At 37.8% G+C, this 14,179-nt stretch overlaps 1 protein-coding gene across 4 annotated transcripts in view; it reads left to right on the top strand.

Annotated features, from left to right (window-relative positions):
* Positions 1 to 14,179, top strand: part of LOC120525088 (GRB10-interacting GYF protein 1-like) — a 116,818-nt gene that overhangs the window by 90,344 nt on the left and 12,295 nt on the right. For all 4 annotated transcript variants that reach the window (XM_039747076.1, XM_039747077.1, XM_039747078.1 and 1 more), the window contains exons 20-23: positions 7,521 to 7,697; positions 10,275 to 10,471; positions 10,633 to 10,781; positions 13,668 to 13,828. In XM_039747076.1, coding sequence (XP_039603010.1) covers positions 7,521 to 7,697; positions 10,275 to 10,471; positions 10,633 to 10,781; positions 13,668 to 13,828 — 684 coding nt within the window. The remainder of the gene's footprint in view (positions 1 to 7,520; positions 7,698 to 10,274; positions 10,472 to 10,632; positions 10,782 to 13,667; positions 13,829 to 14,179) is intronic.

Raw genomic sequence — 14,179 nt, 5'->3', positions numbered from 1 at the left:
GGGTGGGGATGTCTCTCCTATGCTGGTATTAGGAGGAGGATTGGTGGAGGGGGCACTGCTCCGAGGTGAGAGTGGTTTAGGGTGGTCAAACCTGTTGGAGAAGTTGTTCATCTAGTTTGCTCTCGCCACGTCTCTTTCAATGGTGGCACCCCGCTTCAAGCTGCAGCCAGTGATGATCTTCATCCCATCCCATACTTGCTTCATGCTGTTATTCTGCAACTTCTGCTCCAGCTTTCTTCTGTACTGCTCCTTCGCCACCCTGAGCTGGACTCTGAGTTTGTTCTGCACACGCTTGAGCTCATGCTGATCACCGCCTTTAAAAGCCCTTTTCTTCTGGTTCAAAAGGCCTTTGATGTCACTTGTAATCCATAGCTTGTTGTTAACATAGCAGTGTACTGTTCTTACTGGAACTACAATGTCCATATAGAAGTTGATGTAGTCAGTAGTGCAGTCAACAACCTCCTCAGTGTTCTCACTATGTGACTCCTGCAGGATATCCTAGTCCGTAGTTCTAAAACTGTCTCTCGGAACCTGCTCTGCCTCTGGGGACCACTTCCTGAATGAGAGTGTGGTTTTAGGTAGCTCCCTCACTCTTGATTTGTAGTGAGGCTGAAGCAGAACCAGGTTATGATCTGCTTTCCCAAGCGCAGGCAGCAGGGTGGCGCTGTATGCAACTTTAACGTTTTCATACAGTAGGTCGATAGTCCTATTTTCCCGGGTGTTAAAATCCACATACTGGGAGAAGGCAGGTAATGTTTTGTCCAGCGTCACATGGTTAAAGTCTCCGGCTATTAGCACAAGCGCCTCAGGGTGCTGTGTTTGTAACTTAGCAACATCAGAATGGATTATGTCACCCACTATCTCCTTGTCTGCCCGAGGTAGGATGTAAACAATAACAACAATGACGTGTCCAAACTCTCTGGGCAAGTAATAGGGAAGCAAACTTACAGCCAATATGTCCCTGCTGCAAGTGGAGATTTTAACGTTTACATGTCCAGAGTTGCACCACCTTGTATTGACATAGAGAGCGATTTCCCCCTGCTTTCTGCTTCCCGCAGGTACTTGCGTCTCTGTCCGCTCTAACTGTGCTAATCCCAGGTAGCTCCACTTTAGTATCTGGGATAAAAGTATGTGAACCCTTTGAAATTATCTGGTTTACTGCATGAATTGGTCGTAAAAAGTGATCTGATCTTCATCTAAGTCACAGGAAATGATATGCACATGGAGCTTAAGCCAATGACACATATAAAAAAACTCTTTTGTGTGTTTATTTTACAAAGGCATTCAGCATTCACAGTAGTAGTGGAAAAAGTGAACCTTGGAATTTAATAACTGGTTGACCCTCATTTGGCAGCAATGACCTCAACCAGGCGCTTCCTGTAACTGCATATCAGACCTGCACATCATGCAAGGGGAGTTTTAGCCCATTCTTCCCTGTGGAACTGCCTTAACTCTTCTATATTCTTTGGTTGTCTTCAGTGTATGGTGCTCTCAAAGTCATTCCACAGCATTTCAATAGGATTGAGATCTGGGCTCTGACTGGGCCACTCCAATAGGTGGAGTTTGTTCTTCTGAAGCCATTGTGCTGTGGATTTGCAGCGATGTTTGGGGTCATTGTCCTGTTGCATCACCTCATTGGTGACTTTGCATTGTGCTTTTGGGGTCATCTTGACAGGGTGCCCACTTCTAGGCAGAGTAGCCACAATACCAGATTGTCTCCATTTCTAGACAGTTTGCCAAACAGTAGACTGAATGTCTAAAATCTTTGAGATGAGTTTGTAACCCTTTCCAGCTTTATGTAGATTAACAATTCTCGATTGTAGCTCTTCAGACAGCTCTTTTGTGCAAGGTGTGATTCCTATCTGGACATGCTTCTTGTGAAAAGCTCAAACTGAATCTTTATAGTGGTGTTTTTTTTATCAAAGTAATTCTTGGCCACACCTCTGAACTCATTTCAATAAATGGACTCCGGGTGTGCTAAATTCTGACTGCAATGAACTTTTTAAAAAGTCATTAGCTTAGGGTTCACTTGCTTTTTTCAACCTTCAGTTTCACAGTTTGAATGATTTATTCAATATGGTCAAAAAGTCTCTGAAAATCTTTGTACCTTTAGTTATAGGAGACTGTGTTTGTTCATTATTGTTTCTGACATGAAGATACGACCATGTTTTATATGGGAATTAGACGTTTTTCTGTGGTGGCACTGTTTCCTTAAGAGGCATTAGCTCTCCGAAAATGTGTTCTTTTGAAATTGCGGCACATTAAGTAACTAAACAATATAGTAATATGACAGAAAAGGCGATATCCCTCCCATCGTGATTACGGCGGTATAAGAATCACATGAGAAAAATATACTTCAGCTTACATTTACTGATGGTTGACGCGGTTACAGACGGGAAGCATATGACAGACTTTTATCCAGGTGGGAATCTGGATCTACTCAGTCTGCCATTTTTCGTCCCCACGCTGAGAGGGTTTTTGGACTTTGCCGACTCTTGCTTCAAAGGGTCTGGCTGTTGTCCAAGCCTTTTAATACTGTCTTGCTTCACTTTCTGGTCTTCTCTGGTCTCCAAACAAGGCAGGTAGGGACCAAACTCCTCCACCACAAAATACAGAAATATCATAATGCTTACATGCCGGTTCTTATTCTGCCAACAAGGAAAGTAGATTTTGTACTGACAGAGGCCAGAAATACTGTACTGTGTTTAAGCTGACTATACAATCCTCCTGTTGTCTTTGGCTATCTAGTCTCTGCTTGGTTGGCAATTCTAAATGCTGAGCCCCATTGTGCCAAACTTAGCATACACATGTGAATGGAGGCTTTAACAGTGTTGTTCAGGACAGTGACATAAAATATTAAAGAAAAATGTATTATAACAGGCACACATTTTGGAATCCAAAACATCCCAGGGCACACCACAGTTCTTCCAATGACAAAAGCATTAAATTTGTAAACATAGGCAGGGCGGGGTGGCAAAAAAAAGCAGCTCAGAGGTTGCTGTTTGCAGACACAGCACTTAATGAGCATTTTGGACATATCCCCCTAACCTTGGGTCAGAGGCAACTCCTATGCCTACTGTTACAAGGCACTGAGACAGTCGATGGCAACCATGCACCCAGGCAGATGGACTCCCAATATTTCTCCTGGCTGCTAAAGTGCTTTCTAAGTGCTGTGTCTGCAAAGTGGCAGTCACAGTGCTGCTTTTCTCAGACAGGTCTTGACCACCTGATGCACGTGTTTGTCAGGTCAGGACACAGGGACACTACACTGTTATTTACACGGTGCACCAGTTGAAAAACAGTAGTGTAGGGTATAACTATCAAGTCGCTGATAGTGATGAACAGTTGAGGACAGTATTTACAGAATTTTAACACAAGTTTTAATGTATGCCCATTTAATAAATGCTTATTTCAGTTAAATCAGTCTTTAGCAGTGCATTCAAAGTCATTAGTCATTTTGATCACTTAATGTTTTGCATTGACACATCTGTATCTCATATGCTTTGCCAATTTGATAATTAATACATTGGCCTAGTTTACTTTTTCCTTTTTAGCTTACCTTTTAACAAGGCATTGAGAGAGGTTTAAGGTCAGTTTAAGTTTAACTGTGCCATTTTTTTTTTATTCCTTTGTGTTGATATAATTTACTTCATGATTCATGTATTAATTTCATAAGTACATGTTTTAATGTTAGTTGTAATTAATCATGATAAATTACATACATTTATGCGATTAATGAATTTTTCTTAATCGATTCCCAGCCTTTGTTTATATTTTTTGTTTTCAAGCTTAAAGTATTTACTCAGTTATCTTCTATTTACATGTGATAACTAGTGCAAAATGCAGACCTATGGTCCTCGGATAAAAGATAATTGAAAGTGATGAAGTCTACCAATATAATGATAAAGTATAATATGAATTTTGAACATTTTAGACACCCTATGTTGGGAGAGAATGAATATGGGCTCTCATGGATGGCAAAGATAAGGAGTTGTTGATACCATGTATATATTCATCTGGTTTTCATACAAGAGGGTCATGGCAGTATATCTGGAAGTCAATTAAAGAATTGAGCATGGAAAACACAACTGTGAAACACTGAAATTTTTAATTTGTTTAGCGTGCATGTGATGTGTAGTGTTTACTTTTTTGTCCTTGGCTCATTTGAACATGTATGCAATGTGTCATGGGAGATTATAAATGGATGTTCACATAGATGTAGTTGATGAGTTGTTGATTCTATGTATATGTTTTTCTTTAATATGTGTTGCAGTGTCTTGCTGTCTTAGCATTTGTCGTTCAGCTGTCAGTGTTTGTTAGGCCTGCATTTTGTGTTTCACAGTTGAAAAGTGTTCATCCAATCATCCACAAGTCCATAATTGCTTCTCTTTAACCCACTGTAACCTTGTAACCTTGTTTTTTTCTGTTTAGCTGTTTATGAATGTTTACATGTGGCTTTTCTGTATGTAAATCCCATCGCCTTCAGCCAATTTCTTATAGTTTGGTCACAGACATTGACTCCTATTTCTGCCCATTTGTTGTTCTTTTATTTTGTTCTGCATTTACTATTTCCCAGGCATTTTGCTTTGGGTTTTCTGTCGTGATGCTTTGATGTCTTTCTTGGTCTACCATATGTTTCCCTTTTCCAGCTTTCCCATTTTGTTTGTACTTGCTCCAAATTTTAGACACAACTGACTGGGAACAACCAACATGATTTGCTAAAACTTCTTGAAGTTTTATAATCCTTTCTATTGTTTCAACTGACAGCTCTCTTTTTGGGGCAATGTTTCGTGTCAGTCAACTAGGTGTAACAACTCGTCAAGGTCTTCAAGCATTCTCTGTTAACTGCAAACCACTTGGCCTATTTAGACCTGTACTGGCATTTGTTTTTTTTGAAATACAAATTACCAGGTGATTCCATCATTTTTTTTCTCATCGTTGAGTTATTCCTTAACAGTTTTTTTTTAAAAGTCTTGCTTCCTGAAAGGTTTTTGCTGATTGTGACAGGTATCTACTGGGTATGCACAAATATGGTTTTGGTTTTACTGCATCATGTAGGAACTATGAGAAATAGACATTTATATGTTTACTGACAATAACTTATTTAGTCTTGTTTGTTTCACATACTGTAAGCTATTAAATTTAACAGAATTAAGTGTTTTGCTCCTGATTTTCTTTTGTATTTAATGTCTGGTACATCCCGTTGCAGTGTCCAATAGTAGTCAGCAAGCATTGATGGAATCCAGTTGCCCTGGTATCATTTCTCCATCATAGCAATCTCCTGGTGAAACCTTTCAACGTGTTCATCACTGACTGCACCGATATTTGCGGGGAAGAAGTCCAAGTGTGAGTGGAGGAGATGAATCTTGAGTGACATGTTGCACTTCATTGTCTTGTATGCTTTGAGAAGTTTGTCTACTAGCTGAATGTACTTTGGGGCTCTGTAATTGCCCAGAAAATTGTCAACAACGTCTTTGAAGGCTTCCCTGGCAGTTTTTTCCAGCCCAGCTAACAGATCTTCTAACCGCTTGTCACTCATAACATGTCTGATCTGGGGGCCAACAAAAATGCCCTCTTTGATCTTGGCATCAGTTATTTTTGGGAACATCTGTTTTAAATAATGAAAACCTTTGCCTTCCTTATTTAGTGCTTTCACGAAGTTCTTCATGAGTACCAGTTTTATGTAAAAAGAAGGCAAAAATATCTTTGCCGAGTCGACAAGCAATTCATGTGCCACATTTTTCTGTCCTGGAACTAACTTTTTATGGAGTGGCCAGTTCTGTCGAGAATAGTGTGACTCTTTGGCATGGCAGTCCCATTCACAGATGAAACAACCGTACTTTGTATAGCCGAGCTGCAGTCCTAGTAACGGAGCAACTACTTTAAGATCTCCACAGATATTCCAGTTGTACCTGCTATACTGGACGTGCTTCAGCAATAGTTCCATATTCTCATACGTTTCTTTCATGTGTGCTGCATAGCCAACAGGTACAGAAGGATTAACATTGCCATTGTGTAGCAGAACAGCTTTCAGGCTTAACATTGACAAATCAATCAAGAGACGCCACTCTTCCGGGTTTTGATCACAACCCAAGGCCAAGAACAATCCTTCAATGTCACAACATAAACAGAGACTGTCGACTTGTGCAAAAAATGTGGTTATATCATGATGTCGGCCTTGAAACACAGGAATTTTTGGGTACATGGTGACAGCAAACACCATTCCTGCAGTCTTGAACCCAGCATCTCGGCTCTGACCAAATCGGACTGTGTTATCAGATGTGGATCACCTGATGAGCACGGTTTAAAATTCGGGTCAGTGTCACTGTCAGTACCCTGCATTGCAGTTTCTTCATCTGGTTCGTCTAAGGTCCAATCCTCTGGTGGTTTCAGAACTGGAAGACTGTTGTCATGTGGCACGGGTCTCAATACTGAAGGGCAGATTAGGATATTCATTTGACAATTTGACTTGACATATTAGTCAAACAAAAGTAACAGTCTGTCACATGATCTTTCTGTTCTCGCCATATCATTGGAACAGCAAACAGCATCGTCCTTCGAGTGCCTCTGATCCAGGCTCTCAAACTGACAGCACATGTCACACAGCAAATGTGAGGTGCTCACTCCTTTTCTTGATCACCAGTTTTGCAGCCGAAATACAGATGATAAGCTTTATTCACAAGAGCAGTCATCCAACGTCTCTGAGGCTCAAGTGTATATTTGCCATAGATATAGCAGAATGTACCGCAGCTGTTACGAGATTGATGAGACATATCGTCCGACACCAAACATCTATAGCATCAAGCTTACTTACTTTTATATTGCTTCAGATACTATACTGATACTATACATACACACTGACTATCTATATTAACCAAATGAGCAGGATAGTTGTATGTAAGCCACCTTTATAGCATGCTGAGACAGTGTCAAGCTCGTTCAGATGCCCAGGCATGTCCAGGATGTCAACTTCCACTGAGCAGCTTTCAGCCTGGCCTGATTCCATACCTGGACATGCCCAGACTGCACAAACTGTTGTTAATAAGTCACTTATGGGAGGGAAAATGTTTGGATACAAATATAAGAAAAAATCATGACAAAACTGATGGGTAAATTTTGATGTGATTATTCATGATCAGCACCCAAAAATCTATAAGAAACACCCAACAGTGTTCAAGAAGTAAAAACTTTGTTGTGCAGTGTAATTTTTTTCCTCTACTGGGACTGAACAAAAAATGTGCCATTAACTAGGACAGTTTCATTTTTTTTGTGGTATGTTTTACAGTGCCGGAATGTTCAGTTGTTAAATAAAATAGTTTGTGTCATCTGTGTGTAAAACAGTTGACTGAACATCCTCCAGGAGTAGTGATTTCATAATTTGTGCCAGATAATGTAGCTATTATCTTCAATTAATATTTTTTCTGACTTTCCTACTTAATTTGAATTTGAAGAGCTGCTTCTGACATAACATAAATTCAGGAATATTGAAAAATCTATTTTTTTGTTTTTGCTTCTGCTAGTGTCGTCAACAACAAGAGCTGATCATGAAGTTGTTACAGCAGAGTCAGCAGCAGGTTGTGGCTGCCCAGCAGCAGAGCTCCTCTAGTGTATGGAATAACATGCCCAAACAAAATAAGACAATACTGGAAATGGAAGCCGAACGGCAGCTACAAAAAAGAGCCCAGCAACAGCGATCGGTGAGATTCGTTTTACTCTCACTGCATGTGTCCCTCTGCTTTCACTTTGACTTTTGTTTTTTTTTTTTTGTTTTTTTTATAAATAAAAAATTAAGTCATGATGTGTTAAGAAGTTTTAAGCTTTGTCTATAAATTCCAACCTTTAACAAGGTTTAGTATGAATTACTTTAGTAGAAAATTTTCTACATTCAGATTTGTGTATTATTATAGTTCCTGCTTTTTAGAGACCAATCAGAAACTCCATTTTGGACGGAAAAAATGAAAGTTTTAGTATTGTACTGTCCATGTACCAGAAAAAAGTATGGTGAAGTTTTAAGAGTATGTTTGGCGTAAGAAAGATTAAAATTGAATTGACCAGCACGCTGTATTTGTATCATGTTTGAAAAGCAAACGGATATGCTGCATAGAATTGATCAAATGTTTACATACATTCTTGGTGTAAATATGGATTATTTATAGTGTGTCTGTGTAACTAAGTAATTTTCTGTTTATGAAATTGGTAATGAAGAGATTTCCATTCTACCAATTCCACTAATGCATATTTAGATGCTTAAGCAATTCTGTATAGGTTGAGATATAAGTAAGGGCTGTTCATGCTACAGAATGATTTAAAATGAAATGGTTTAATACTACATATGGATTTAAATGCTAATGTTAAAGTGCATTAGTTGAGTGTATTTATTTCTCAGCACTTTTAAGTCTATAGACTTCTCAGCAGAGCTTATTCAGATGATTAAGTTTGATTCAACAAACTCTGTATTCACTCGTTTTTTTTACATTAAGTATTTTAGCATCTGGAATTTAAAAGCAGAAATTGAACTTCTGCACTCTTCAGTCCTTTACATAAAGATTGATTTAAGATAACAGTTTAAACTGTTGACCAGAAGAGAAAATCTGTGTGTGTGTGTGTTTGTTTATTTATTTTTATTTTTATTGTAATAATTACAGGTTCACCCATCTTCAGAAGAGACAAATGAAATGTAAAAAAAAAAAAATCTTGCCTTTTGTCACATGATCCAGAGTACATTGTTTCTAGATATAATATGATGCCATAAAATCAGGAGTTTGGCCTAAAATTGCATTGTTTCAAGGATGAGGTTGCATGCATTCTAGGGATGTCAGGATACCAATGCCAATGAAATATCATGACCTATGATACCTATTGGAAACCACAGTGAAAAAACAAAAACCCTATTCAGTGGCTTTTTAATTAAAATACCCTGTATGATTCAAATGAACAATAGTGAATCTATATTGTTTCTGCAGTAGATAATAAATACTGAGTAACAGCAGCTTTAAAATACTTGAATATCTAACAAAAAGTTACCTGTCATTTTAGTAAACTATTATTTGCATTCATAAATATCAAAATAGAGTGCAGGGCTTGAATTTTATAGTGCAATAGGCATGGGTGTTCCACCAGTGTAGCTTACAACCTTTGAGTGTTTCCAGTGTAGGATTTATAAAGAATGTTATTATAAACTACCTTATTTATCTTAACATTTGCACATTCTAAATATATACCCTGACATTTTTTTCTGCAGGAACTGAAAAATACTGCTTAAAATCAATATTACATTAATGTTTGAATTTTTATTTTTTTATCTATACTGGTGATTTAGTGAATTCCAAGATTATTTCAGGATATTTTCATTATACAAACATTTTAAAGCTGTTTTTTAGACATATGTTTAAAATCTAGCTTGTTTGCAAATCACTATTTTAGATTTTTAATGTTTACAATTGAAAGATTTATGTTTCCTTCATTAACTCATTGACAAACTTACTAAAGAGTAATATTTAATGGATTCACATAAATGCAAATTTGAAATGTCACAAACTCCTGGTGCTTTAATTGTCCAAATCTGTCCCTTCTTTTTACACATTTGTTCAAACTTTAAGGCTTTCTATATGAAATCAGTCTTGCTAGTTTTCATTCATTCATTTGGCTGGCATCTGTAATTAGCCATGCAGTGCTGTGGCGAGTGACTGAGCACATAGTGATCAGTGTTATACTCTGCTGCAGTGCTTGATTTGCACCATAGTGGATTGGTTATGAAATTTCGGCTTTGCTGTCACTACCAGCTTTTAGACCTTAGTACTGCTTCTGAAATTTTACCAAGTCAAATAATGGCCAACTCCCTAAACCATCTCACTCCAACTTCTCTGGTTCACCACACAATCAAATGCTTCCCTACCTTGCCATTTTTTGTAGTTTTTACGTCATTTTTTTTTTACTTTTGTTCCTTCAAAAGCATTTTGTGTACTTGCCGCCACACATGTATAGTACTATTACTTGGTACTGTAAGTAAAAAAGCTAGTACCGTTAAATTTTCAGAATTTTGCCATTGACTAGGTAACAAAGAATCATTTATTGTGATGTCCCCAGAGCAACCATGTATTATTTAATGGCCGATGATTACAAGTATTTTTACTCCGTATTTTGAAGCAGTGTTTTGTGCTTGTTACTGTGGGCAGCGGCTGAAATGTGTTGGGAGGTAGTTTTAAAAGAAAATGTGTTATTGTTTTAAAGGGAACTTAAAAGCAGTTTTCCCCTTCTCTATTTCTTCAAAACAGCATGGCAGTATGGGCATGGGCAGCGGCGGTGTTTCCAGCATGTCTGGGCAGTGGGGTGCTGATGCCAGCTCCATGTGGGTTGGAGGGCATGAAGGCAAAAATAGCAGTATGGGACTGTGGGATGAAGCCTTGAAGAATCAAGGGGCTGGTCTCCGCGGTATGGGCTTGAAGAACAGTCGCAGCAGTCCTTCACTCAGGTAAGTTGCCTTCTGGGATTAAAATTCTGACTGCATTTACTACTTTTGAAATTGACTGCACTTAGTGCTTGGAGGAACTATTGTCAGTTTCACTGTATTGGTCTGAAACAAGTGCCTCCCAGAGCTGAAAATGTGAAATTTGTCTCATTCCCATTTTGTAGTGAGCAGTATGTGATCAACAGGCGTAAAAAGACTGAAGAAGAGGAAAAGCTGCTCAAGCTGCTTCAGGGAATGAAACCCCAGGATGGCTTCACCACATGGTGTGAACAAATGCTTCATGCCCTCAACACTACCACCAGTAACATTGATGGTATTGTTTCTTTTTCTCAAAGTGTATTTTGCCCTGTCATCCTAATTATAGCATATGAAAGGTAGCAGTCATTTTTTATTGTGTTTATCTTTTTAGTAGTAAAAAGTAGTCTTTTGTGTGGGAGAGTTGAAAAAAATCATGGTGTGAAAAACTGCAACAGCTTTTATAAAATCTTCTTAATAAAAACAAAAACAGATCAGTAATCTAGTATTGTGCTGGTGAAAGAACCAAATCCCAAGAGTCAGTGTGGCAATATGAACTACGCCTTATAAGGCCAGCCATGGCAGTAAATGGGTACATCTCATACAGTTGATTATTAATTTAGTGAACCATTTTGCATTGCTTTTAAGTGACTATATATTTGAACTACTGGTAATATCTCACTTGTAGTGCTGATTGATCTCTGAATACCCAGGAGCAGTAGAGATACAGATATGTGCAACACAGGGGAGAAATAAAAGATGAGGTCTGCCTTCCTAAATATCACACAGTTGGTGCTTGAATAAATGTCACTAAAGCATTTAAATTCATAAATCTGAGTAAAATTACTGGTCATGCGGTACACATTGCTTTATGTCTGAGTAGTCAAGGTCTTTTTGTTGTTTGCTTGAATGAGTGGAGTTTTTCATCTTGAACAAAATGCTAAATCTTGAAATACTGAGGAATGTTTTAAGATTTTTTTTTTGGTAGAATGCCCAGTGGGGGCTGCATGGTGTTTTGATTGATTTCCCTTTTGTTTTTTTAATCTGTCCTCCTGACTGATCTTATCATTGGTCTTATCTTAAGAGCATACAATACGTTGTTGTATATAATAACTGTAATTGTCTACTAATTGTGTATCTGTTGCAGTTAGGTCCTTAAGTATTTGTACGGCAACACAGTTTTCATAATTTTGGCTCTGTATGCCACCAGAAACGATTTGAAATTAAGCAGCCATTATGTGATTGAAATGTATAGACTTCCCGCTTTAATTCAAGTGATTTACCAAAAATATCATATGAGCCGTTTAGGAATGAGCCATTTTTCTGCATTGCCTCCAGCCTCCAACACCCTCTTTCCCTGGGCCTCAAAAGTATTTGGACAGACCAACTTAATCATAAATATAATGATCATTTTCAGTTTTTGGTTGAAAATCCATTACAGTCAATAACTTCCTGAAGCCTGGAACCCATGGTGAAATCCAGGTGCTGGGTTTTCACTCTAGTGATGCTTTGCCAGGCCCTAACTGTAGCTGTCTTCAGTTGCTGCTTTTTTGTTGGACTTTATGCGTTCAGTTTTGTCTTCAGTAAGTGAAATGCATTTCTAATTGTGTTGAAGTCAGTTGATTGACTTGGCCATTGAAGAATATTCAACCACATTACATTCAAAAGTACATGGTTTGCTTTTGGAGTATGTTTTGAATTATTGTCTGTCTGTACGGTGAAACATTGTCCTGTCAGTTTTGTGGCATTTGGCTAAATCTGCGCAGACAGTATATTTTTGTACACTTCAAAAATCATCTCGCTACTTCTACATATAATCAACAAACTCTAATGACTAACTTCCATTGTTTCCATGCATTATCATGCCATAAAACTGCCTTCATCATGGTTCACAGATGATGCGGTATTCATTGCATCAGGAGCTGTTTCTTCTCTACTCCATGCTCTTCTCTTTCCAATGTTTTGGTACATATTGATCTTAGTTTCCTTTGCCCAAAGAAAATTGTTCCAGAACTGGACAGGCTTTTAAAAAAACGTTTTCTGGCAAAGTCTAATAAGTCCTTACAATGCTTGAGGCTTAACAGTGGTTTGTAAAGTGGTCTTTACTTTCATGAAGTCTTCTCTTGATTGTAGACTTTGCCAATGATAGGTTTACCTCCAGGAGAGTGTTCTTGGTTTGGCTAAATGTTGTGAATTGTTTTTTCTTCACCAAGGATAGAATTCTGTGATCATCCAGCGCAGTTGTCTTCTGTGGTTGTCCAGGCCATCTGGAATTGCTGAGCTCACCAGTGCGTTCCTTCTTTTTAAGAATGTACCAGATGATTGATTTGTCCACTACTCGTGTTTCTACTGTCTCTCTAATGGGACTGTTTTGTTTACTTGGCCTAATAATGGACTGGTTTTACTTTAATGGACAGCTCTTTGAACCTCTTATTCAGAATTCACAGTGACTGCTTCCAAATGCAAATTCCACAGAATCAACTGCAGACTTTCTGCCTGCTTAGTAGTTAATGAAATAATAAGGGACCAGCTCCTACCTGGCTATGGAACAGCTTGTCGGTCAATTGTCCAAATACTTTTGAGCACCTGTAAATGGGTGGCCATGTATAAAAATGGATGTCATTCCCAAACTGCTCATTCAGTGTTTTTGGTATACCCCTTAAAATTGAAAGTCTACCCTTCAATCGCATAATGATTGCTTTATTTCAAATCCATTGTGTTTGTGTACAGAGTCAAATGTATATGTAAATTGTGTCACTGTCTAAATACTTCTGGAGGGAACTGTATATAACCTTGTTTTGATTTATTTTTTTATTAGGTGTTTATTAGTTCTCCTTAATTTCATTTTTTTTTTCATAAAATTATTTCTTTGAGAGTTTGTAAAGCACTTCGAGCTACATCCTGCATATGAAAATGTATTATAGCAGTAAATGTTGTTTTGACCCATTAGTTGTAGCAGTGAGAAACATTGACTTAAGTCCTGTAAGATCATAGAATGAGTGTATTTCTTTACATGTGATTAGTGGTAAGACTGATCTTCAACACTAAATTGAATGTGTATGTATTTGTGTGAGAGTATGCCTTCTCAACATTGCTCCTCTTTTGATATAATGTTATAATTTAGACTTCATTTGAAATAGTTGTTTTGCATATTTATGTTTTTGTTCCTGTTGTTTTTGTGCAGTTCCAACAATTGTTTCATACCTAAAGGAAGTAGAGTCTCCTTATGAGGTCCATGATTTCATACGCTCCTATCTGGGAGATACTCTGGAAGCCAAAGAGTTTGCCAAGCAGTTTCTTGAGCGCCGTGCCAAACAGAAAGCCAACCACCAGAGACAGCAGCAGGTGGGACTCCTGTAGATTCTTTTTTTGCAATTTTTGGATCCTCTTTAAATTTACTTTGTAATAACACTTTCTTGACATTGAAATAAAAAAAGATTGATATGAGTAAGCAATTAAGTTCCTTGCATCATAGCTAAACTGTTGTATTGGTATGCACCAGCAATGTGCACTGTATACTTGACATTACGCTTAAACTTTACCTCATATAAACTTGAAAATCTTACTTGAACTATTCAAATATGCACATGCAAAACGATACAGTTTATTTGAATATGAAATGTTTATATCATAATTAGTTTGTTAAAATTCACACTGTACTATTTAAATGTTTAACATCTTCTTTCGGCTGCTCTC

The sequence above is a fragment of the Polypterus senegalus genome, chromosome 3 (genome assembly GCF_016835505.1).
Source record: "Polypterus senegalus isolate Bchr_013 chromosome 3, ASM1683550v1, whole genome shotgun sequence".
NCBI classification, from domain to species: Eukaryota; Metazoa; Chordata; class Cladistia; order Polypteriformes; family Polypteridae; genus Polypterus; species Polypterus senegalus.
Note: the sequence above shows the minus strand (reverse complement) of the source record. Positions and strands in the feature narration are given on the sequence as shown.